Source organism: Lolium rigidum, chromosome 5 (assembly GCF_022539505.1).
Source record: "Lolium rigidum isolate FL_2022 chromosome 5, APGP_CSIRO_Lrig_0.1, whole genome shotgun sequence".
Classification (NCBI taxonomy): Eukaryota; Viridiplantae; Streptophyta; class Magnoliopsida; order Poales; family Poaceae; genus Lolium; species Lolium rigidum.
Genome location: NC_061512.1, coordinates 136,302,818 through 136,328,771, shown reverse-complemented (window position 1 = coordinate 136,328,771; position 25,954 = coordinate 136,302,818). Strand labels below are relative to the sequence as shown.

At 40.6% G+C, this 25,954-nt stretch overlaps 1 protein-coding gene and 1 long non-coding RNA gene across 7 annotated transcripts; one reads left to right on the top strand and one right to left on the bottom strand.

Annotated features, from left to right (window-relative positions):
* Positions 1–938: 938 nt before the first annotated feature.
* On the top strand, positions 939–2,499 carry LOC124652647 (monothiol glutaredoxin-S12, chloroplastic-like). Its single transcript, XM_047191688.1, has 2 exons — positions 939–1,316; positions 1,625–2,499. Exons 1-2 carry the CDS (start codon positions 954–956, stop codon positions 2,129–2,131), a joined length of 870 nt encoding a protein of 289 aa, XP_047047644.1. The 5' UTR covers positions 939–953; the 3' UTR covers positions 2,132–2,499.
* Positions 2,500–8,212: 5,713 nt separating this feature from the next.
* LOC124658415 lies at positions 8,213–13,008 on the bottom strand. Of its 6 annotated transcripts, XR_006989182.1 has the most exons (6): positions 12,634–12,820; positions 12,437–12,506; positions 11,686–11,874; positions 10,754–10,883; positions 10,167–10,673; positions 9,879–10,068 (listed from the first exon to the last, which is right to left on the bottom strand). It is a non-coding gene; the product is annotated as an uncharacterized LOC124658415 (long non-coding RNA). The 6 variants fall into 6 exon arrangements; XR_006989179.1 differs by adding an exon at positions 8,213–8,432 and having other exon boundaries at positions 8,505–10,068; positions 11,686–12,878; XR_006989183.1 differs by adding an exon at positions 8,213–8,432 and having other exon boundaries at positions 10,006–10,068; positions 11,686–12,819.
* Positions 13,009–25,954: the final 12,946 nt, after the last annotated feature.

Below are 25,954 nucleotides of genomic sequence, written 5' to 3'. Positions count from 1 at the left end.
TGGATGTTTAAAAATATATATAAATTTGAACCATAGTCCCTAGGAATGTCGGATTCATATACGCACTGGAAGTGGAAAATGCGTCCTATGGCATGGCATGTCCAGTTCATTGGTCTTGTCTGCGTCTTGTCTGCGATGTTACCATCATCTTTGAGGCAGTTGCATCACAAGATCTACGAGTTTGACATGCTTTCTTCCGCTTACTAGGATCTCACCACAACATCAATGTGCTTCAATGATGTTCATTGTTTTGCAAGACTAGTTGAATGGCATACCCTGCCGGTGAATTTTGATGTCAATGGTCATTAATTTGCCATAAGATACTACATTGCCTAGTTTATTAGGAGTGAGACATTTGGATTTCACCAAGCTTGATTTACTAGATTCGGGGGGAAGAAACATTGTGAGACTTCATCATGCCTTTTTTATGACAACATGATCATTGAGTATGAGCAAGGTCAAAATGAGGACTTGAGTTTAATGGTATATGTGGGGTGTATGGTCCTACCTGAGCATGTTCCTAGACTTGAGAAGTTTCCTGAGATGCATGTATCAACAATGTAGATTTTTTTATAATGTGTTTGCACTTCTTGGTTTGACTGCACTGACTACCATGCTTTTGTGTGTGCAAAAACTTAAACTTCAATTTTGAGCAGTGGTATTCTAATATTTGAAATATCACTGAATTACCAATGGCACTATGTAACTTTTTATATTATTATGGTCCTAAAATATTTCTCATACATATAGTTGTGGTGAGTAGAGATGTGAGAAAAAGAGAGAGAAGAAAATAGACATAAGATTTTATGGAACACATAGTTGGGCCATGGGCTGTCTATGGTTCTGCGCCATCCAGCCCAGTTCGAGAGAAAGAACACGAATTGGACATCATCGTCTCCGCACACGGCACACCCTCCACCTCACCTCACCTCTCTCCGGCTCACCGCACATCGATGGCGTTCTCCACGGCCACCTCCACCGCCGCCACGGCCGCAGCCGCTTCCCTCCGCCTCCTCCCGGCGCCGGCCACCCCATCCTCCCGCACTCTCCGCTTCCCGCCCACCCCCCGCCGCGCGCCCCGCGTCCTCCTATCCGTCTCCGCCCTCAGCAAGCTCTCCGAGGCGTCCCCCGTCCCCATCCCGCCGGAGCCTAACCAGAATCTGCCCGACGAGGACACGCTCCCCTCCAGGCCCGGGGTGTACGGCGTGTTCGACCCCGCCGGGGACCTGCAGTTCCTCGGGATCTCGCGGAACGTCAGGGCCAGCATCGAGGGGCACCGCCGGAAGGTGCCGGCCGACCTCTGCGCCTCCGTCAAGGTATGCGCAGTGACGCTCCCCCCTTCCAGTCAGGTTTCGATTACACAGTGCAATTGGATATCCCGAGGGAGCTATGAATTGAACCATGATAAAATGCTTGATGATAAGGCTGTTGAAATGATCATTGGTTTCTTTCTTAATCACACGGATACGTGCGCTCTTTCACCCGTTTTAATCACTTCTGATGCTAGCTCTTCTGCGAACGATTGCCCTGTATACTCCTGTCTGCATGTCCATGTTATACACACCAGTTTCTCACGTTTTAACCATGCCATTTGAGGATTTGACCACACTGATTTCTTCTTCAGGTTGCCATACCAGACGAGGAGGAACCAGATAAAAGCATCCTGACCGATGCCTGGAAATCATGGATGCAAGAATACATCGCAGCCAGTGGCAAGGCGCCGCCGGGGAACGTGTCCGGAAACCACACCTGGATCGGGCCACCGCAGAGGCCTGCAGACCTGCGTTTGACGCCCGGTCGCCACGTTCAGCTAACTGTGCCGCTTGAACAGCTGATTGACCGGTTAGTGAAGGAGAACAAAGTGGTTGCCTTCATCAAAGGGTCAAGAAGCGCACCGCAGTGCGGGTTCTCGCAGAGGGTGGTGGGGATCCTGGAGGCGCATGGGGTTGATTTTGCGTCTGTCGATATCCTTGACGAGGAGCACAACCATGGGCTGAGAGAGACCCTCAAGACGTACAGCAACTGGCCAACCTTCCCGCAGGTTTTTGTTGGAGGGGAGCTTGTGGGCGGATGCGATATTATTTCGTCCATGGCTGAAAAGGGGGAGCTTGCGGACCTTTTCCAGAAATAGCACTCTCACCTTGGAGTTTAAGTGATGTCTTGTTTTATCAGGTGCAAAATGCAAGCGTATCTCCTGAATTCTGGCAATAATACGTAGCTTATTGTAAGGCACAAAGTTCTCGGTTCAGAAACCTATCAATTCGAGTTAGATGAGGCAGTGCTATACTGTGAAATTTACTGGTTCTTTTTTGAGCATAGGTATATGGGTGTTTGTATTTTTGTGGTTGTTTCAGATCTTGCACATGAAACATTGTAGCTTCATGGGAAATTATGTGGTGCATAAAGTGTGGATTTAGTGAGAAGAGAATTACTCTATTGTTTTCTCTTGAACATGCATCTAAATGCATGTCATTTATACTAGAAGGTTGACACCACGAATTACTCTATTGTCAGTATGTTTAATTGAATTATGACTTTATGAGGTTCAACTCAGAAAAGCAAACTATCTGATTGCAATGCTTCCTGTTGTCTCAGTAAATGTTCAAATTTCTTCTTTCAAAAAAGAGACAATGAAGCTATTTGCACCTCAAAGTGTTTAGTTGATTTTTTTTTATTGTGATCAAGAGCGTTACAAATTTATCAAAGTACTTTGATCGGCACAATGAGGAGTTAAGAGAACAATGAACAATCCTTGTAGACTTCTGGGACACACTAATGTTCTATTGGTGAACTTTACTATTGAAAAGAAGTAGCGATCTTTCCTGTACCACAGTGTGTTGATTGGTTTTCGCATGATTGTATAACTCTACCACAGCCAAGTATCGCAGGTAAGATTCTAGTTCAACACTTGATGCACAGTATCTTAACAGTAGCGGGAGATTTGTCATTCAATCCTCAAGGAAGTGTCTACTGAAGACAAGACATCTACCAAGCACGACTTATTCAATCACATCCAGGATCAGGGTAAGCAATGACTTCACACGTTTCTTCTTGATTTAGTTTTGAGCACTCTTGTTTGAATTTAAATCTGAATTGGTCCTTCTGATGCCACTTTACACAAAGCTGCAGCTTATGGGTGTGCATTCGTCTCTGTCATCACTCTTCCATTGCTGACCAGTGACTTTTACAGTGATAGCCATCAAACATTTTTGAGGGTTCATATAGATTAGGAGTTGGACTAATCGATGCTCATCCATAATCACTAGGAAACTTCTGATGCCATGTTGCAGCACACCGGCCTGACATGTCCGAGGGGAGGAGGACTAGCGCTTTGTACTCATTGCCCTCTTTACAGGCCTTCTACACTTTCAGGAAACAGATGGGATTTGGGGCCTTTTGTCTAATCATCGTAAGTCTTTTCTTCTTAAACATTTCACATTTATTTGTGACTTCTGGTTTTCCGTGATGTCTCTGGTGAGGCTTAGATTTAGTTTATAGTATCTTCATGACTATTACCTTTTCAGCTTTTCTGATTCTGGAGAAATAGTTACATCATCTGATGATATTTCCCAGATACCACCAAAGTTTTTGGACCTGTGCAACTATGATTTATATAATTGCATTATGCTAACTTACTAACCAATTGGGTTTCATATCCATATGAATGGCTGGTTTTTACGTTGGCTTGCCAAGCCTATTATAATCCTCCTCCTTTACCCAGGCTTGGGACCGGCTTTTCCTAAAAGGCATATGCGGAGTTTTCGGACCGCATGGAAAACAGCGATCCATGTGCCGCAATCTTAGTTTACTTGTTTTTTTTCTCTCTCCTTGTTTTGGTTTCCCTATGTTTCCGTTGGGTTTCATATCTAGCCTACCCCAACTTGCTTGGGAAAAAGGCTTTGATGTTGATGTTGTTGATGACTAACCAATATGAATTCTTTGGTTACGGATATGTGGGAAAAATAAGGTCGAGTGCTTGACTACAATTACTCAAAACTGAATTAACAAAATGTTCCATTAATAGTTTCACGGAGTTGCAGACGCGGTTTTGCTTGCTTTTTGACGTGAGTGAATTGAGGCTAGAGCTTGCTTTTCAACATGACTGAATTGAGGCTAGAATGTTGTATCACCCCTAGAAGATGTATTTTACATAGAGAAATATCAACCAAGGGGATTGACGAGTTGACATGAAATACTGAATGGGCACATATTAACACGCAATATGTTGTTCTACCCTAAGATCTGGATCCTTTCTTGTGCTTACACACTTGTCTTCTCTACCCTAGGAGTTGGAATATTTCGTGTGCTTACATGAGCATCATTTTGTTCTCCACCTGTTCTTTCTTGTGTTTGCACACATGTCTTCTTCTCAGCCACCCTTTTGCTGTGTCCATTAGGAGATGTACAGAGGAGCAGGTGCTGCTAATGAAACCAAATTATTTCCTCCACAAATAACAAACGCGATACTGAATCAATCATCCTTGTTACTTACCTGCTGCTGCAATCTTGACTCGACCATGTTAATTGTCAACATATATATTATTATTGGCGAGTTAATCCTTGTAGATAGTTCTGTGTGGCTAACAATTTTGAATTCTTAATGTTAGTACTTATGGGTATGTACAAAGTTGCAGTTGACTGAGAAGGGCTGTATAAAGTTTGTTAACCGTATCCATCTAACCATTTATTCACCCACCCCAATGCAAGCAGAGCTAGTACTGCTGTGTTTCAAAGGAATTGGCTTTCTTCTTTTAAAACAGATAGCTAGTGTGCACCTTTTTTTTTGGAGTGAAGCCTGATACTGATAGTGACGGTTAACCACTAAAACTACTTCAAAATCATAGTTATATCCTTGACATATGATCACATGGATTTATTTTAGTTAGTATATCTGGTGATACTTAGGTTGATTGTGTCGTCATGTAATTACAGTCATGTACCTTTTCTGAATCTTGAGTAAAGTTTACATCATGTGATGCTATTTCAAGGATATAACTATGATTTTGAAGTATGCGCCCCCTATGATAGATATAACTACATAAGCATCATACTTACCATACATGTATTTTATTTTTCCTTTAAGAGTTGCTACGTAAAGAATAATTGTAATAAATTAGCTTTACTACGCATTCCTCAAACTAAATATACACTCTTCAATTCATCGTGTTTTACAGGACTGCACACCATTTTTCTTCTCATTTTTCGACATGAGAAAAAATTGATTTAATCCTCACAGGGAGATGTATTACTACGTACTCACAGAGAAAGAAACTACACACATATAAAAGCTTCATGCCAATAGGTGGTATTCAGGAGAGGTAGAAAGGATCCAATGCGAAAGTATTTTGTTTCCAGATATGGATTAGTCAACCTGGAATAGCCAATGGCATCCATAAGGTATCAAGCAAGTATATTTTGTTTGTTCTACCCTAGAAGCTTGATCCTTTCTGGTGCACACACACACACATCTTCTTCTTCTCCACCTTTTCGTTGTGACCATTAGGGTGTACTAGCAGCAGTAGCTGATCAATGGAATCATCTTTTTTCCTTACAAAAACTGTCCAGAAAGTAGCCAATGCCGTGCCTATCTCGAGCTAATGGTTTTGAAAGCTTTTCTACTACTGCAATCTTTATCCGACATGGACATATCGATGATCATATGATGTGTGAATGATTATTATCATTGTATTACTTGTTAACAGTTCCGTGTAGTTAACAGTTGCGTGCACACCGTTTTAGCCAATTGAGGAGCAGGCTATAGAAAGTTTGTTGATTGTATCCATCTAAACCATTTATTGTTGCCGACTTAATATTTCCCATCCCATTCATCAATATAGCTAGCTAGTACTATATTACTATTAGATGGATGTGTTTTACTTCCATTAGGATTTAGCTACTACTTCAAAAGTAGCTGGTGAGCATGTACCTTTCTTGAGTGAGACATGACAATGATAGTCACTGTTATCACCGAACAGGAAAAAACTGCATGCTTAGAAAGCAACTACCTTGGGATCTCCCTGGCTTCCTTGTCTGATAACATTTTCTCATGCCCACACACCAAACAGGTTACATGGATTTGTGACCTTTCATTCTTTTACTTAATTTCTTTATTGATGTTGAGTTTTATTGTAACTTCAGTTATTTCTTTGAGAAAGGTTAGATCCCCACAGGGAGATGAATTACGCACTCAGAGACAGAAATTACAAGTGGATAAAAAGCCTCATACCAATAGGTAATATATTCGAGAAAGGTTTGGATCCATTGCCAAAGATTTTGTTTCCAGATATGGATTAGTCGTTCTGGAAGAGCCCATGGCATCCATGAGATATCAAGAATATGGTGTTTGTTCTACCCTAGGATCTGGATCCTTTCTGGTGCATAGACACGTCTTCTTCTCCGCCTCTGTTGTGACCATTAGGGATGTACTTGGAGCAGTAACTGATCAGTGCCGTGCCTATCTGGAGTTCATGGTTTTGGTTGCTTTCCTGCTACTGCAATCTTTATTCGATACAGATATATGGATGATCATATGATCAACAGTTCCGTGTGGTTAACAAATACTTAACGGATTCGACATGTTAGTTCTTGCGTACATGCACAAAGTTTCAGCCGACTGAGGATGGGCTATAGAAAGTTTGTTGATTGTATCCATCTGAGTTGCCGACTTAGTATTTCCCATCCCATCAGTCAATAGAGCTAGCTAGTAGTTTAGTACTATTAGATGCATGCGTTCCACCTTCACTGGGAACTTTAATGTAGCTGGTTACATGATACTGATAGTGACTATTATCACAGACAGGGGAAAACGGCATGGTCCGAAAGCAACTAACTTGGGATTTCCTTGGCCTCCGTATCTGACCACATTTTCTCGTGCATGCACATCAAACATGTTACATGTATTTGTGAGTTGTGACCACTGGTTCATTTACTAAATTTCTCTAATGATGCTGAGGTTTATTCTAACTTCAGTTATTTCTTTGAGAAAGGTTAGATCCCCACAGGGAGATGCATTACACTCACAGTCAGAGAAACTGCAAGCAGATAAAAGCCACGCCAAGAGGTAAGGATCCATTGCCAAAGTATTTTGTTTCCAGATACGGATTAGTCAGTCTGAATGGCCAATGGCATCCATAAGGTATCAAGAATATGGTGTTTGTTCTACCTTGGGAGCTGGATCCTTTCTGGTACATACAGACACGTCTTCTTCTCCACCTCTTTGTTGCGGCCATTAGGGATGCACTAGGAGCAGTAGCTGATCATTGCTGTGCCTACATCAAATTCATGGTTTCATCTTTTTCATTACACAAACAATCCAGAAAGCAGCCAATGCAGTGCCTATCTTGAGTCCATGGTTTTGTTTGCTTTCCTGATACTGCAATCTTTATCCGACATGGACATGTCGATGATCATATGATAAATGTAGTAATGTACCACTTGTAAACAGTTCTGTGTGGTTAACAAATTTGAAATGTTAGTTCTTACGTGCGTGCACAAAGTTTCAGCCGATTGATGGCACGCTGTATAAAGTTTGTTGATTGTATCCATCTAAGTTGCCGACTTAGGATTTCCCATCCCATCAGTCAGTAGAGATAGCTAGTACTGTAGTACTATTAGTCTCGTTGGGAATTAGCTTCTTCTTTAAAGTAGTTGGTTAGCATGCACCTTTTTGGAGTGAGACATGATACTGATAGTGACTGTTATCACAAACTAGGAGAAAACTGCAGGCTTAGAAAGCAACTAACATGGGATATTCCTGGCCTCCTTATTATCTGGCAACATTTTCTAGTGCACGCACACCAAATAGTTTGCATGGATCTGTGATATTTAGTTCTTTACTTATTTTTTCTAGTGATGAAAAGCTTTATTGAACTTCAGTTATTTCTTTGAGAAAGGGTTGCAGTATGTGATGATATGTCCAGGATAAAGGTTTTAAAATTTGCACACGTGGGAGGGATATAATTACATTGTGTACACACAGATTTATTTTGCGTCTGAATGCTACTAGGATAATGATATGTGGAAAAAGTAAGCTTGACTAAATTCACACTCTTAAATGGGTTGTGTTTTTACAGGCTTACATATGGGTGTTTTATTACATATTTACATTTCTACATGTGCAATAGAAGGTTAGATTCTCGGAGGAGATGTACGCACTAACGGAAAGGAGAAACTAGAAAGCACAGAAAGCGTATTAACAAGAGAAGATATTCAATAAAGGAAGAAGATCAGTTGCCAATATAGTTTCTTTCTATTCCATAGCTTGATTGGTCGGCCTGGAAGAGCCAATCGTGGCCATGTAGATATGTTCTTATGCTTACACGAATGCAGCACGTCTCTTGTCCATCCTATAGGGGTAAGGAACTGGGTCATGTGCTGTGCCTACCCTGGATGATATTTCCGTTGCTTCCCTGCTGTTGCAATGTTTGGCTGGTCTGCACAAGAGAGGATGTATTTATTAGATGTCAAACATATATAATTAACTGAATACTTACGTGTGAATTAACCTTTTCATGCGGCTAAGATATTCTTTGAATGAACTCTTAATGTTATCTAGTTCCTTGCAGAAGTGCATAAAGTATCAGCGATCGAGGAGGTGCCGCAGAACCGAAAAGTTGTTGTTGATTGCGTGATGACTTCCTTCAGATTTCCCAACCAATCTGTGATTAGAACTACTCCGTAGTACTGGTGTTATAGGCTATAGCCTATAGGTGCATGTGTTGTTCATTGGACAGTTGCTTTGCTTACTCCATCTTTTCTTCTGATATGCAACGAATATCCATTATGCAGTATGCAACGAATTTTGATAATGACGGTTACCAGAAGAAAGCTGGCTGTTGATCAAATTATGCTTACTCCGTCTTTTCTTCTGACAACATGTTATAAAGTTGTCTTCACAAGAAGGGATGATATTACTTGCGGAAATTGCTGCAATTGCTTATTGCATACCCTCGTTGCTGTCGGACAATCGAAGAATCCTTCTCCGACCAACCGGCATCCCGATGAGTCGATGACCACACTGGATGCGGATTTGGCCACCATGACCGGAAGCTTGAGTTAGACCTCAAGGTCTGGCCCAATGTAGGAGGTCAACCTCAAGGGTTTTCTGTACATTTTTTTTTTGCCTCTATACACTAGAGATGCCATAGGAACATTCAGCGCGAGACGTTCCAAATACCCTTTTTGGGAGGATGTAGACAAATTATAGACGGTGACAGCTTTGGTCGATGCACATATGTATGTGGAGTTGCATGCTTCCCTACTGTACCATTACAAATTTATACATATGCGGTTGGCCTCGACTTGTCTGATGTATGTATCGCTGGAGATGTCCTATGAATGCCTGCCGCTAGTGGACCTACCCAACAACCTTTTTGGGTATGAGGGGAAATCTATTGTGATAACATTGGTAGAGACGCATGTGGAGTTGCATACTCCTACTCCTACCACTGCAGATGTATGTGGTTCACTAGACTGCGATGGCGCGGCGACACGCCGCGCCCGTCGCATGTAAAAGACATAAAACATGCTACTCCATACAATAATCTAAGACTGAATGTGGTAAGCAAATTATGTTGAATAAGCTGAATGTGGCAGCATGCTTCAGTATAAAACGTCACATACACTTCTGAGCAGAGTGGGCAATGCGGAAGAAACTTAAGCATCCTAAACAAAGTCATAAGGATATGCTGTCACAACTAAGGCAGGCAAGGCACAGGTTCAGAAATATAACTCTTAAAGTGACAGTAAACTTTATTCAATTTATTCTATTTTCTCTTAAGGGGGATCGATGTAGTATTATTTGTGAGTGAAACATCCTGAACAACACCCCTGGAAAAAAAACATGATCTACAGCACGACCTGTTTTGAGAGAAAAAGTATTGAAGAATATACAATAGCATTTTGATTAAATGGAAAGAAATGAATAGCAGCATTTCCAATTTGGTAACATATGGGAGTATTTCTTAAAGAGTAGTGATTATACAACATAAATCGGAGGCACTTTACACTGTACTATCCTTTTTGAGCTGGCTTCAATGTTACCTTCATCTTTGATCAGAATCAGAAGAGCTGCATAGTTGCGAAGAAACAAAGAAAAATCTTAGGTAATAAAGCAACAACATAGCACCACTGAATGGTCTTCAATAAAAAAAGGATTGAAGTCTAACATCATTTGCTGGAACCTGGAAGCCCATGAGATTGCTCTTTGTATGGTAACATCACAAAAGATGGGAAACACTGCCACAAATGACGTGAACCTCTCTAGCAGTCTGGGGAAAAGAAAAAGGGGCATAGCTGATCATTTGCAGATATCTGAAACACTCGCAACATTTCTCCACAGCAACATTCTGTCATTTGCAGGAAACCATCAAATGCAAATATTTGAAACAAAGGGCAAAAAGTTAATACAAATTCATGGAATGCTGGATATCTATGAAAAGATGTACACAGCAATAGCCTCTACCACGCTGGACGGCGTGGGCAATAGCGGCCTCCTTACACGCTAGGAGGATGGGAGCACCCTGGGTGGAGCAGGAAGAGCGACACACACGCGGAAAAGAATGCGATGGTGCGGGTGTAGCTAGCCACGGTGACACAGGCGCTCAAAACACCAGGAAGCACGATGGTGAGGGCCTCGGCGGAAGGCACATCTTCTTCTTGACCTCACGTTTTCCCTTTTTATACACATGTACTGGAAATGTGTGAGTATGCAGAGATGCAAAAAAAAGAGCCAAAAAGAAAGAGAAAATGCTACCTATATCTTGCTATCCAGCCATGTAGCACATCGTATACTATTCTTCATGCTTTGTAGAAGACGTTATGTATCAACTCCTCAGGGATTCTCATGTCAAAAAAAAAAAAACTCCTCAGGGATTCTCCTGCATCTGTAAAGAGTTGGTTCAGTTCCTGTGAATACACAATCATTTCTACAGGACCAGACACTCTACCACCAATGCAATAGTTTCCATAGGAAAGGGACAACCATCAAATTCATAATGTTGCTGTAAATAGAATACATAGCTGTGAAATCTGAACACAGATAGATATTCCCAACATTTCCACTGAAACTAACGTACAAAGAATAATTTATCCCATGTTTCTATTTTGAGTGCATTGCGCAAAATAAACTCATGTACTGAATGTGTTTGAGTTGGCTGCATGATTTCCATAGCCGCCAAAAATTGTAAGGATAATAATGTACAATGATAATTTACCAAACTTAGGGGGTGCTAAAACCACTTCACCATTTATGAGGTGAAGTTTCCATCTCATCAGTAAGGACACTTTTCAGGCCTGCAGGTTACCATTCTGTTTTCTAGATGCTTTAACAATACAGAAAACATTATAAAGCTGAAAACATAATCTAATAGGGAAAATAAACAATGGCTGCAGTCATCTATGTTTAATGCTGTTGCTTTTCCATCTGGTCTACATCACTTGCACTCTGTATTGATGTAAGTGTCATCTTAAAATACTATAGGTTGCTTGTCAAACATACAACATTCAGAGTTGGAGTTTCTCGTATTAATTTGTCAACTCAGAAAACATTTTTTGACTGTGACAACATCAGGTAGTGAGAAGCTACGCATTGAGCAAAAACACATTTATCAACCTTCAGACTCATTTATCAACTTTCAGACTAATGATCAAGTAGAAAAAATAATAATGAATGATGTATAGTAGTACCTGACTACATTTATACTCCTTCAAATCAATAGTTGAGGCTCTCACAAGATTATTCTTAACTGAAGTTGAAGCCTGCAGTCCCCTTTTTGGTACTTAAATTTGATTACCATGTTTCAGTTATGAGACTTTATGTGCATAGCTGACAATACATATCATATCTTATCATCTGAGCTCTCAATTTTCAGAACACTGCAATGCAAATGTAGAGGGACATGTTAGGCCTATGCTATTGCTTAGCAAAGAAAATGCAAGAGGCAGAAATTTCATGTTCAAGCATGCACAGTAACAGATAAACTGTAAAACTGATGCTTTTAGGAAAGAATGCTAGCCCTAAAAAGCCCATTTCTCGACTGATGTAATATAACAATAGACAATAACCAGCAACTGATCCCAGAAAAAAAAGAAAACCCACCAACTAATAGCATTAGCTGGAGTGTCATAGGATCACCTATTTTGATTGTTACCACTGAACTGAAACATCAAATACGTACTCCCAGATTGACTTATCAGGCGCACAAATATCCATAGCAAGGTGCTTTATTCAAGCACATACACTGTAACTTCTCAAATCTAGACTACCAACAGCCGAACACAGCAAGAAAAAAGGGGGCAGGGTACGTTAGTCTACATGCTTTTTGCAAAGCCATTCCTGATAACCTAAAAGGAAGAGAAACAGATCCAATCTAAACATAAGGAAGAGGATAGCAAATATGTAAACAATCAAATGATGAGCAAAAAAATCCTATCATACTGAGGGAACATGAATAGAAGGCCAAATTTGTTCTCCAATTTTCACAGAATGACAGAAGGTCTATACCAGCCTACAATACAAATTAAGCAAAAGAAAATTAGTTAGTTCACAGCAAGAGCACATTATATTACATGATAATGATAATTCAAGCAAAAAATTACAACTCGGTATTGAAAAGTTTTAGTAAGAAGCTTCACGTGCACACAGATTCCAACTGAGCTTCTGAAATGCTATTCTAGATCAGGCAACACACATCCTCTAGGCCATAATCAACGATAGCCTGCCGCTGTAACCCACTGCCAAACTAACGTGCAACGCCAGAGCTTGCAGATCAATCTGCAAGGAGTAGCAGCCATGCCATCAGGCCGGGGAGTGCGACGGCGGCGGTCAGCATTTCCGATTTGCCATGTGGAGCTCACAAAGGGATAAGCAGCGGCACAACACCGGACAGTGAGAGAGGGCAGCAAACCTGGAAAGGAGAGTGATCTGGAAGGCAGAAAATCCCGTCCCGCATTCGCCGGACCCGGCCCGCGGCTTATCCGCCCTGAGGTCGCCGTCGTGGTTGTCCGCCGTCAGCCCCCGCATGCGCTGCCTCAAGGTCTCCGTCGTCGGCCTAGCCTTCTCCGCTCTGAGGTCGCCGCTCACGGAGCGCACCTGCTCCGCCCCGAAATCGCCGTCCCTGGCCTGCAGGAATCTAAATTGCATCATCGCGCCTGGACCAAATATCTCTTGAAGAAAAATTCAGAAAAAAACAAACAAAACGGAAGATATGGAGGATCCAAATTAGAGGACAAAAGGATGCTGCAGGGTGGACATGGGGTCGATCGGCGGAAGCTCGTGCTGGACTCTGCCGGGCTAGAGTTGCCGGAAGGCAGGCGAGGCGCGGCATGGGGGAGAGGCGGACCTGCGCGCCGCACTCTCTCCGCGCTCCCACACGTGGCCGCTCGGCGCCTTCTAGGCCGTGCGCCACCGACGCCCTCCAGTAAGTCAAAGCGGTGGGAGAAGTCCTTCCTTCGCTTTTCTTTGGCCGTTCCATGGTAACCGGCAACCGGGAATCGCCGAAGAAAATAAACAGCAAAAAAAAAAGTTACAAATGAGTAGTTAGCGAAGAGATAAGGAAACAATCTAGAAAAAGCCTACGCGTCACGCAATAATTGAAGTAACGAATGGATAATTCACGTATCTACAGTGCTCAAATCACTATGAGGTGCTAAACTTGTTCAACTTTTATATAGTGTATGTATGTCGTGCCGCTTCGCATGATTGATAACGCCATTCCAGTTACAGCATTGCCGTAGATCAGGAACAGGGAATTGTATTTTGCAATGGGAAGCAGTACAGCTGCCTGTGCGGGTGCTGAAATCCACGGCGACTAAGCAAGAACCACATCCATATATAATGTGTTTTCTCATGTTTTAATAGAAAAGGCCCTTGGGGATTCTATTGGGATCTTTGTTCCATATTCTCAGTCTCGATTGAAACTTATGAAAAGAGCCAGATGTCGCATAGAGGGGACGGGAAGGGCAAATGTGATTCAAAAGAAGTATAGTTTTGGCTTGAATAAATAGGGAAGTAAACTAATGGGTATCACAATGTAAATGCACAAGCAAGAGAGCTCGGATATTGAGATAACGAAGATATGCAAATACAAAGATGTATCCTAAAGTTCACTATGCGGTGCCCTTGGAAGCATCAACTAAACCTTTATAATGTACCTAGGGCCAATTTTCAAAACTTAATTGGATACTCAAAAAAATTCACCACCGATCTATACACCACAATGATTGAGCTCTGCGGCAAAGGTGGGGGGTTCGAAATTTGGTTGTCTTTCCATGGATCAATTCGGAGCGCAAACCAAACAACAAAATTTGCGGAATTGACCCAAATTCCAATTTCATGTCCAGTTTCTATGCATCCAAACACAGCAGGGTTTATAAACACTCAGACATGGAGAGAGAGCGCTAGACATCAAACAAAGTATATGAAGGGACGACCGCGAAAAGTGCTAGTGGAATTTGGGGTCTAGGAGCACCCGTTTTTCAAATATAGAAGTAAATGCTATTTAAAGGTGAAGATTTTGAAATAAATTTTGCATATGCATATCATCTTGATACTTACGCGTGTAAATTTCAAGAAAAAACAATAATGTATGTGGTCTAGAAGGAAATGACAAAATATCCAAATGACATAATAATGACTGGATTTCTACCCTTGAAAGAAATACAAATTTCTACATTCTTGTTTTTTTTGTGTAGGTCACACAAGGTCGTATTTTGCCTTGAAAATTTGCATGGGTAACTATCAAAGTAATATGTAATATATACATGCCTAAATTATTTACTTTTTCCTAAAACTTGAAAATAGATTTTTTCAATTATTTTAAAACCAGTGCGCACGCACCCATGTGTTGGAGATATGCCCGAGAGGCAATAATAAAATAGTTATTGTTATATCTTAGTGTTCATGATAAATGTTTACACTCCATGCTATAATTGTATTAACCGGAAACATTAATACATGTGTGTTGTGTAAACAACCAGAGTCCCTAGTAAGCCTCTCATTTAACTAGCTTATTGATTAATAGATGATCATGGTTTCACGATCATGAACATCGAATGTTATTAATAACAAGATCATATCATTAGGTGAATGATGTGATGGACACACCCATAGTAAGCATAGCATGAGATCAAGTCATTAAGTTCAAACTTGCTATAAGCTTTCGATACATAGTTACCTAGTCCTTCGACCATGAGATCATGTAAATCACTTACACCGGAAGGATGCTTTGATTACATCAAACGCCATTGCGTAAATGGGTGGTTATAAAGATGTGATTAAGTAGTCGGGAAGTGTGAGTTGAGGCATATGGATCAAGAGTGGGATTTGTCCATCCCGATGACGGATATATATACTCTGGGCCCTCTCGGTGGAATGTCGTCTAATTAGCTTGCAAGCATGTGACTAGGTCACAAGAGATGACATACCACGGTACGAGTAAAGAGTACTTGTCGGTAACGAGGTTGAACTAGGTATGGAGATACCGATGATCGAGCCTCAGACAAGTAAAGTATCGCGTGACAAAGGGAATCGGTATCGTATGTGAATGGTTCTTTCGATCACGAAGTCATCGTTGAATATGTGGGAGCTATTATGGATCTCCAGATCCCGCTATTAGTTATTGATCGGAGAGGAGTCTCGATCATGTCCGCATAGTTCTCGAACCGTAGGGTGACACACTTAAGGTTTGATGTCGTTATAAGTAGATATGGAATATGGAATGGAGTTCGAATGTTGTCCGGAGTCTCGAATGGGATCCAAGACATCACGAGGAGTTCCGGAATGGTCCGGAGAATAAGATTCATATATAGGAAGTCACATTCCAAGTTTGGGAGTGGTCCGGTGAATTTATGGAAGGTTGTAGAAGTTTCTAGAATCATCCGGAATAAATCACTATGGAAGGAGGAGTCCCGGAGAGACTCCACCAGCCCTAGCCAACCCACCAAGTGGGAAGGTGGAGTCCACAGGACTCCACCAAGGTGGCCGGCCACAACACAAGGAAGGGGAGGAATCCCACCTTGTCTAGGTTTCCCAAATTTGGTAAGTTTTGGAGTTGGACTCCAATGTGGTTTTGGGGTAAACCCTTGGGATTTCCACCTATATAAAGGGGAGGAGAGGGGAGGGGCTGCAACTACTTGGCCGCACCACCCAAGGGGCACCAAGGCCGACGCCCAAGAGCACCCCTCTCCCAAACCCTAGCTACTCCCACCTCCTTCTTCTCCCGCAGCGCTTACGGCGAAGCCCTGCCGGAGATCTCCACCACCACCGTCACCACGCCGTCGTGCTGGCGGGATTCCGAGGAGGATCTACTACATCCACTGCCCACTGGAACGGGGAGAAGGATGCCATCATCAACACTGTACGTGTGACCGAGTACGGAGGTGCTCCCCGACTGTGGCACCGTCAAGATCTTCTACGCGCTTTTGAAAGCGGCAAGTGATCGACTACATCAACCACGAGATCTAATCTCGTAGGCTTTGGAATCTTCGAGGGTTAGTCTCACATACATCTCGTTGCTACTATCTACTAGAATAGATCTTGGCTTGTTATTCGTTCTTGTGGTAGAATTTTTTTTGTTTTCTATGCTACGAATCCCATCAGTGGTATCAGAGTCGTGTCTATGCATAGATTGGTTGCACGAGTAGAACACAATGTTTTTGTGGGCGTTGATGTTTTTGTTGTCTCTTGTTATATGTACTTTGCATCTTGCGGTATGGTGGGATGAAGCGGCCCGGGATAACTTTACATGACCACGTTCATGAGACTTGCTCCACGCTCGACATGCAACTTGTATTGCATAAGTGGCTTTGCGGGTGTCTCTCTCTCTCACCATAGTTATGATTCAATTTACTATTTCAATTGACAACACTAGTATCAGCGTTGTGGTTCATGTTCGTAGGTAGATGGGATCTTACTCGAAAACCCTAAACCATGTAAAATATGCAAACCAAATTAGAGACGTCTAACTTGTTTTTGCAGGGTTTGGTGATGTGATATGGCCATGATATGATGATGAATATGTATGAACATTGTATTGTGGCAACCGGCAGGAGCCTTATGGTTGTCTTTATATTTCATGTTGAGGTATTATTTCAAAGTAGTTGTAATAGTTGCTACATGGGAGAACAACCATGAAGACGGCGCCATTGACCTTGACGCTACACCGATGATGATGGAGATCATGCCCGTTGATGATGGAGATCATGTCTGTGCTTTGTAGATGAATCAAAGGTGCAAAGACTAAAGGGCCATATCATATCACATATGAATTGCATGTGATGTTAATCCTTTTATGCATCTTGTATTGCTTAGATCACGACGGTAGTATTATAAGATGATCCCTCTCACTAAATATCAAGATAATAAAGTGTTCATCCTTAGTATGCACCGTTGCTAACACTTGTCGTTTCGAAGCATCATGTGATGATCGGGTGCGATAGATTCTACATGTGCATACAACGGGTGCAAGCCAGATTTGCACACGCGGATACTAAGGTTGCCTTGACGAGCCTAGCATGTACAGACATGGTCTCGGAACACGGGATACCAAAAGGTAGAGCATGAGTCATATGAATGATATGATGAACAATTTGAGTGTTTGCCTTTGAAGCTACATCTTTTCTCGTGAAGATCGGACTTGGTGTAGTGGATTTGGTTCGTGTGATCACTAAGACAATGCGAGGGATGTTGTTTTAAGTGGGAGTTCACATAGTTAATTTAAGAATTAATAGTAAACTCAAATTTATCCCGAACAAAGTCTAAATTGTATTTGAATTAAAATTTGTAGAATTGGCATCCGTTTTCTACTTTACGCTAGGCTTGTAATTGAGATAGATATACTGTTAAATCTGACAAGTAACTTTATGGAGTGGTACCGTATTGTTAAAGATTCAAGAAATGATTAAGTCATATAGCAAACTTTTGGTAATCCTCAAATTGCTGATTCGAAAAGCAATGGTTTCAATTAGTATCTAAAATTATCTTGTCTCCGTAAAACTTGATGTTCAAATTCGTTTGAAAAGTAAGGAGCTGAAAAGTTTGTTTTCAGAAATAAGAAAGCTATGCGATATATGTGATATCTATGACCTTATTACAAGATAATAGAATATACTTTAGTGAGACTACATAAACTCATAAGTTTTATGGGAATGTACGAAGGTTGAAGACGCCAGGCGTCCCGATCCTCCAACTAGTTGGGCACTAACATTATTCGCATATCCATGTAAGCCATAGTAGCTTCATCATGTAGTTTTCATGATTTGATGGGTAAAATAATGAGTGAAATTGTTCATCACATTAAAAAGTTACTAATAGTGAAATCCGGAAAACTTGTCATGTGATGATCAACTTCAAAGTGAGAACCTCAAGGTTATTGGTATTTGCCAACAAGCCTAGAAGTTATTGATGTTGAAGTGTTTCAGAAATATGAGGAAAGTCGAAAGATAAACTACAAAAGGATTTTGGCAGAAAGAAAGAAAAGACTAGAAAGTCTAGCTCAGTTTTATATAGATGATATACATGTTATGAATGTATTCTTTGATTGGTCACACAATGGAATTCTTGGGTATTTGTACCATATTGGTTGGTATGAGATGTCATACAACACAACGCAATACAAGAATACAAAGGCCTAAGTGACTGATAAGGAATGTGGTAATAATGCACGTCTGGACAAAATAAAGTGTTATTATGTTCGTCGTTGGCATTCTACCTAGCCCTTCAGATATATAATAAAGAACTTAATAATTGTTATTTAGCTCTGGTCAAATAAAAACAATGAGTTGTTCAAAGTTATGACCGTACTCCATGTACGATGGATAAGTTATTATAAATCTTAATGGTGAAACACACATGCATAACACTGACGCTAAAATGCCATAAGGCAAATGATTTGAATTTCACTTATTTGTGGAACCACCATTTAGGTCATGTTAGAAAGGAACGCATGAAGAAACTCCATGCAAATAGATTTTTGGAGTCATTTGATTTTTTGAATCATTTGACACTTGCAAATCTTTTCTAAAGAAAATGACTGAAATACCGTTCATAGGCCAAGAGTTGAACGGGCAACTAACTTAATGGAAACATACATGATGATATATGTGGTTCATTGGGCATAGTTGTGTGCGGAAGATTCTTCTACTTCATGAAAACTTCCAACAATGAATTGAATGTATATATATGGATATATTTATTCGATAAGGAAGAAGTTTGAAACATTTGAATAGATTCAAATAATTTTCAGCATGAAGTAGAAATCATCGTAATAGAAAATTCAAATATCTATGATTGGATCATGGTGGAAATATTTGAATTACGATTTTTAGCGAACATCTGAGAGAGTTACGAAATTATTCAAACAACTCACGTTTCTCGGAACACCATAGTTATGATGGAGTATTCGAGAGACGGATCCAAACCTTGTTGGATTAATGATGATATAAAATGATGCCATTATATTTTTGTAGATTATGCTTTAGAGACTACCACTTTTACACTAAATAGAGCGTCATCATAATCCGTTGAAATGACACCATATGAGTTATGGCATGGGTATAAACCCTAATAGTCCTTTCTTAAAGTTTGGTATGCATAGCATAAGTAAATGAGTTTACAACCAAAATCGGATGAATGTCTTTGTTGGTTATCCCAGAGAACAAATTGGGAATTCTTTCCACTATGAATTCAAAGACAAAAGTGTTTTTCGATGTGTCTTGCTTATTTCCAAGAAATTGTTTCTAGCGAAGTATTTGAGTGGGAGGACAATAGAATTTGATTAGGTTGATGAACCTGAGCATGATGATCAGAGTAGCGCAACATCGAAAATGGTTCTGGAAGCGGCCACGATGATCATGGCTCCCATGTCTACAAAGTGTTATAGTCATGGAGATCGAAGTACCTATTGAACCTTGTAGGTATGGTTTACTTTGTGATCAAATAAATGATTTGTGAACAAAGGATTGATTTTGAACAATGATAAATCAACTACATACAAAGAAGCTATGATGGGCCCTGACTCTGTTAAAATGGCTAAGAGCCATGAAATCCAAGATAGTATCTATAATCAAGCTTCGAGCTTGGTAAACCTTGTGAAGGAATAAATACTTTTTTGGATCTATAACATTAATAGAATTGGATATAATATCCTTGAAGAAGCTCGGCTTGTCAAAAGATTGTTTACGACAAAGTTCAAAGAGTTGACTGCGATAAGATTAGATCTTCAGCATCGATGCTTATAGTCTATTGATACGTCCAAAACGTATCTACTTTCCCGAACACTTTTGCTATTGTTTTGCCTCTAATTTGTGTATTTTGGATACAACTAACACAGACTAACGCTGTTTTCAGCAGAACTGTTCTGGTGTCTCGTTTTTGTGCAGAAATCCAACTTTCAGGAAAATCCTCGGAATTTATGCGAAAGGTCTTATTTTTCCATAAGATTGACGGAGCCAGAAGGGCAAGCCAGGTGGAGGCCCGAGGGCCCTGATGCGTGCAGTCGACAAGTCCGTTGGGAACCCCAAGAGGAAGGTGTGATGCGTACAGTAGCAAGTTTTCCCTGAGAAAGAAACCAAGGTTTATCGAACCAGGAGGAGCCAAGAAGCACGTCGAAGGTTGATGGCGGCGGGATGTAGTGCGGCGCAACACCGGGGATTCCGGCGCCAACGTGGAACCTGCACAACACAACCAAAGTACTTTGCCCCAACGAAACAGTGAGGTTGTCAATCTCACCGGCTTGCTGTAACGAAGGATTAGATGTATAGTGTGGATGATGATTGTTTGTAGAAAACAGTAGAACAAGTATTGCAGTAGATTGTATTCGATGTAAAAGAATGGACCGGGGTCCACAGTTCACTAGAGGTGTCTCTCCCATAAGATAAATAGCATGTTGGGTGAACAAATTACAGTTGGGTAATTGACAAATAGAGAGAGCATGACAATGCACATACATGATATGATAAGTATAGTGAGATTTAATTGGGCATTACGACAAAGTACATAGACCGCTATCCAAGCATGCATCTATGCCTAAAAAGTCCACCTTCAGAGTTATCATCCGAACCCCTTCCGGTATTAAGTTGCAAACAACGAGACAATTGCATTAAGTATGGTGCGTAATGTAATCAATAACTACATCCTCGGACATAGCATCAATGTTTTATCCCTAGTGGCAACAAGACATCCACAACCTTAGAACTTTCTCGTCACTTGTCCTAGATTTAATGGAGGCATGAACCCACTATCGAGCATAAATACTCCCTCTTGGAGTTAAGAGTAAAAACTTGGCCGAGCCTCTACTAATAACGGAGAGCATGCAAGATCATAAACAACACATAGGTAATAGATTGATAATCAACATAACATAGTATTCTCTATCCATCGGATCCCGACAAACACAACATATAGCATTACAGATAGATGATCTTGATCATGTTAGGCAGCTCACAGGATCCGAAAATGAAGCACATAAGGAGAAGACGACCATCTAGCTACTGCTATGGACCCATAGTCCAGGGGTGAACTACTCACTCATCACTCCGGAGGCGACCATGGCGGTGAAGAGTCCTCCGGGAGATGATTCCCCTCTCCGGCAGGGTGCCGGAGGCGATCTCCTGAATCCCCCGAGATGGGATTGGCGGCGGCGTCTCTGGAAGGTTTTCCGTATCGTGGCTCTCGGTACTGGGGGTTTCGCGACGAAGGCTTTAAGTAGGCGGAAGGGCAGCCTCGGGAGGGTCACGAGGGACCCACACAACAGGGCCGCGCGGCCAAGGGCCAGGCCGCGCCGCCCTGGTGTGTCACCACCTCGTGGCCCCACTTCGTTTCCCTTTCGGTCTTCTGGAAGCTTCGTGGAAAAATAGGCCCCTGGGCGTTGATTTCGTCCAATTCCGAGAACATTTCCTTACTAGGATTTCTGAAACCAAAAACAGCAGAAAACAGCAACTGGCTCTTCGGCATCTCGTTAATAGGTTAGTGCCGGAAAATGCATAAATATGACATAAAGTATGCATAAAACATGTAGATATCATCAATAATGTGGCATGGAACATAAGAAATTATCGATACGTCGGAGATGTATCGGCATCCCCAAGCTTAGTTCTGCTCGTCCCGAGCAGTAAACGATAACAAAGATAATTTCTGGAGTGACATGCCATCATAACCTTGATCATACTATTGTAAGCATATGTAATGAATGCAGCGATCAAAACAATGGTAATGACATGAGTAAACAAATGAATCATAAAGCAAAGACTTTTCATGAATAGTACTTTCAAGACAAGCATCAATAAGTCTTGCATAAGAGTTAACTCATAAAGCAATAAATCAAAGTAAAGGCATTGAAGCAACACAAAGGAAGATTAAGTTTCAGCGGTTGCTTTCAACTTATAACATGTATATCTCATGGATATTGTCAATGTAAAGTAATATAACAAGTGCAATATGCAAGTATGTAGGAATCAATGCACAGTTCACACAAGTGTTTGCTTCTTGAGGTGGAGAGAGATAGGTGACCTGACTCAACATAAAAGTAAAAGAAAGGCCCTTCGCAGAGGGAAGCATTGATTGCTATATTTGTGCTAGAGCTTTGGTTTTGAAAACAAGAAACAATTTTGTCAACGGTAGTAATAAAGCATATGTATCATGTAAATATATCTTACAAGTTGCAAGCCTCATGCATAGTATACTAATAGTGCCCGCACCTTGTTCTAATTAGCTTGGATTACCGGGATTATCGCAATACACATGTTTTAACCAAGTGTCATAAAGGGGTACCTCTATGCCGCCTGTACAAAGGTCTAAGGAGAAAGCTCGCATTTGGATTTCTCGCTTTTGATTATTCTCAACTTAGACATCCATACCGGGACAACATAGACAACAGATAATGGACTCCTCTTTAATGCATAAGCATGTAGCAATAATTAATGTTCTCATATGAGATTGAGGATATATGTCCAAAACTCGAAACTTCCACCATGATTCATGGCTTTAGTTAGCGGCCCAATGTTCTTCTCTAACATTATGCATGCTCTAACCATTAAATGAGTGGTAAATCTCCTTACTTCAGTACAAGACGGACATGCATAGCAACTCACATGATATTCAACAAAGAGTAGTCGATGGCGTCCCCGGGAACATGGTTATCGCACAACAAGCAACTTAATAAGAGATAAAGTGCATAAGTACATATTCAATACCACAATAGTTTTTAAGCTATTTGTCCCATGAGCTATATATTGCAAAGGTAAAGAATGGAAATTTTAAAGGTAGCACTCAAGCAATTTACTTTGGAATGGCGGAGAAATACCATGTAGTAGGTAGGTATGGTGGACACAAATGGCATAATGGTTGGCTCAAGGATTTTGGATGCATGAGAAGTATTCCCTCTCGATACAAGGTTTAGGCTAGCAAGGTTATTTGAAACAAACACAAGGATGAACCGGTGCAGAAAAACTCACATAAAATACATATTGTAAACATTATAAGACTCTACACCGTCTTCCTTGTTGTTCAAACTCAATACTAGAAATTATCTAGACTTTAGAGAGACCAAATATGCAAACCAAATTTTAGCAAGCTCTTTGTATTTCTTCATTAATAGGTGCAAAGTATATGATGCAAGAGCTTAAACATGAGCACAACAATTGCCAAGTATCAAATTATTCAAGACATTTTAGAATTACTACATGTAGTATTTCCCGATTCCAACCATATAACAATTTAACGAAGAAGATTCAACCTTCGCCATGAATACTATGAGTAAAGCCTAAGGACATATTTGTCCATATGCAACAGCAGAGCGTGTCTCTCTCCCACACAATGAATGCTAGGATCCATTTTATTCAAACAAAAACAAAAAACAAAAACAAACCGACGCTCCAAGCAAAGCTCATAAGATGTGATGGAATAAAAATATAGTTTCAGGGGAGGAACCTGATAATGTTGTTGATGAAGAAGGGGATGCCTTGGGCATCCCCAAGCTTAGACGCTTGAGTCTTCTTAAAATATGCAGGGGTGAACCACCGGGCATCCCCAAGCTTAGAGCTTTCACTCTCCTTGATCATATTGTATCATCCTCCTCTCTTGATCCTTGAAAACTTCCTCCACACCAAACTCAAAACAACTCATTAGAGGGTTAGTGCATAATAATAATCACATGTTCAGAGGTGAAATAATCATCCTTAACACTTCTGGACATTGCACAAATCTACTGGACATTAATGGAACAAATAAATTCATCCATCATAGCAAAAGAGGCAATGCGAAATAAAAGGCAGAATCTGTCAAAACGAATCGGTCCGTAAAGACGGATTTTATTGAGGCACCAGACTTGCTCAAATAAAAATGCTCAAATTGAATGAAAGTTGCGTACATATATGAGGATCACGCACGTAAATTGACATAATTTTCTGAGCTACCTACAGAGAGGCAGGTCGAAATTCGTGACGAAGAAAGAAATCTGTTTCTACGCGAGTAATCCAAATCTAGTATGAACCTTACTATCAAAGACTTTACTTGGCACAACAATGCACAAAACTAAGATAAGGAGAGGTTGCTACAGTAGTAAAAAACTTCCAAGACTCAAATATAAAATAAAGTGCAGAAGTAAAATAAAACATGGGTTATCTCCCGAGAAGTGCTTTCTTTATAGCCATTAAGATGGGCTTAGTAATTTTAATGATGCACTCACAAGAAATAAGAGTTGAAGCAAAAGAGAGCATCAAAAAGCAAGTATGGAACAAATTTAAGCCTAACCCACTTCCTATGGAAAGGAATATTGTACACAAATAAATTCATGAAGAACAAAGTGACAAGCATAGGAAGATAAAACACAAGTAACTTCAAAATTTTCAGCATATAGAGGGGAAACTTAATATTATTAAGATGCATATAACCATGTTTCCCTCTCTCATAATAACTTTCAGTGGCATCATGAACAAACTCAACAATATAACTATCACATAAAGCATTCTTATTCACATGCATAAAAGTATCATTACTCTCCACATAAGCATAGTCATTCTTATTAATTGCAGTGGGAGCAAATTCAACAAGGTAGCTATCATTATCACCATAATCATCAAATATAGGAGGCATAGTATAATCATAATTAATTTTCTTCTCAATAGTAGGTGGATGATAGTCATCATTGTAATCATCATATATAGGAGGTAAAGTATCATCAAAGTAAATTTTCTCCTCCATGCTTGGGGGACTAAAAATATCATGCTCATCAAAACCAGCTTCCCCAAGCTTAAATTCTTCCATAGCATTAGAAACAATGGTGTTCAAAGCATTCATACTAATAACATTGGCATTATCATGCATATAAAGTTCCATAGGTTTTTTAATTTTCTCTTCAAACACCTCATGTCCTAACTCAAGATAAATACAATAAAGATCTCTAATGTTTTTGTTGTTTTCCATTAAGCCTAACTAGTGAAATCACACAACTTAGTGTTCTCAGGAGTATTCATTTTAGCAGTAGTAAATAAAGCAAAGTAAATAAAGTAAATGCAAGTAACTAATTTTTTTGTGTTTTTAATATAGAGAGCAAGACAGTAAATAAAGTAAAACTAGCAACTAATTTTTTTGTGTTTTGATATAATGCAGCAAACAAGAAAGTAAATAAAATAAAGCAAGACAAAAACAAAGTAAAGAGATTGGATTGTGGAGACTCCCCTTGCAGCGTGTCTTGATCTCCCCGGCAACGGCGCCGAAAAGAGGTCATGTGACGTGGGAGTTGAAAATCTTTGTGGTGTAACTTTTCTTCGTTCCCCGGCAACGGCGCCAGAAAAAAAGCTTGATGCGTGCAGTCGACACGTCCGTTGGGAACCCCAAGAGGAAGGTGTGATGCGTACAGTAGCAAGTTTTCCCTCAGAAAGAAACCAAGGTTTATCAAACCAGGAGGAGCCAAGAAGCACGTCGAAGGTTGATGGCGGCGGGATCGCCGTACGGCAGGTG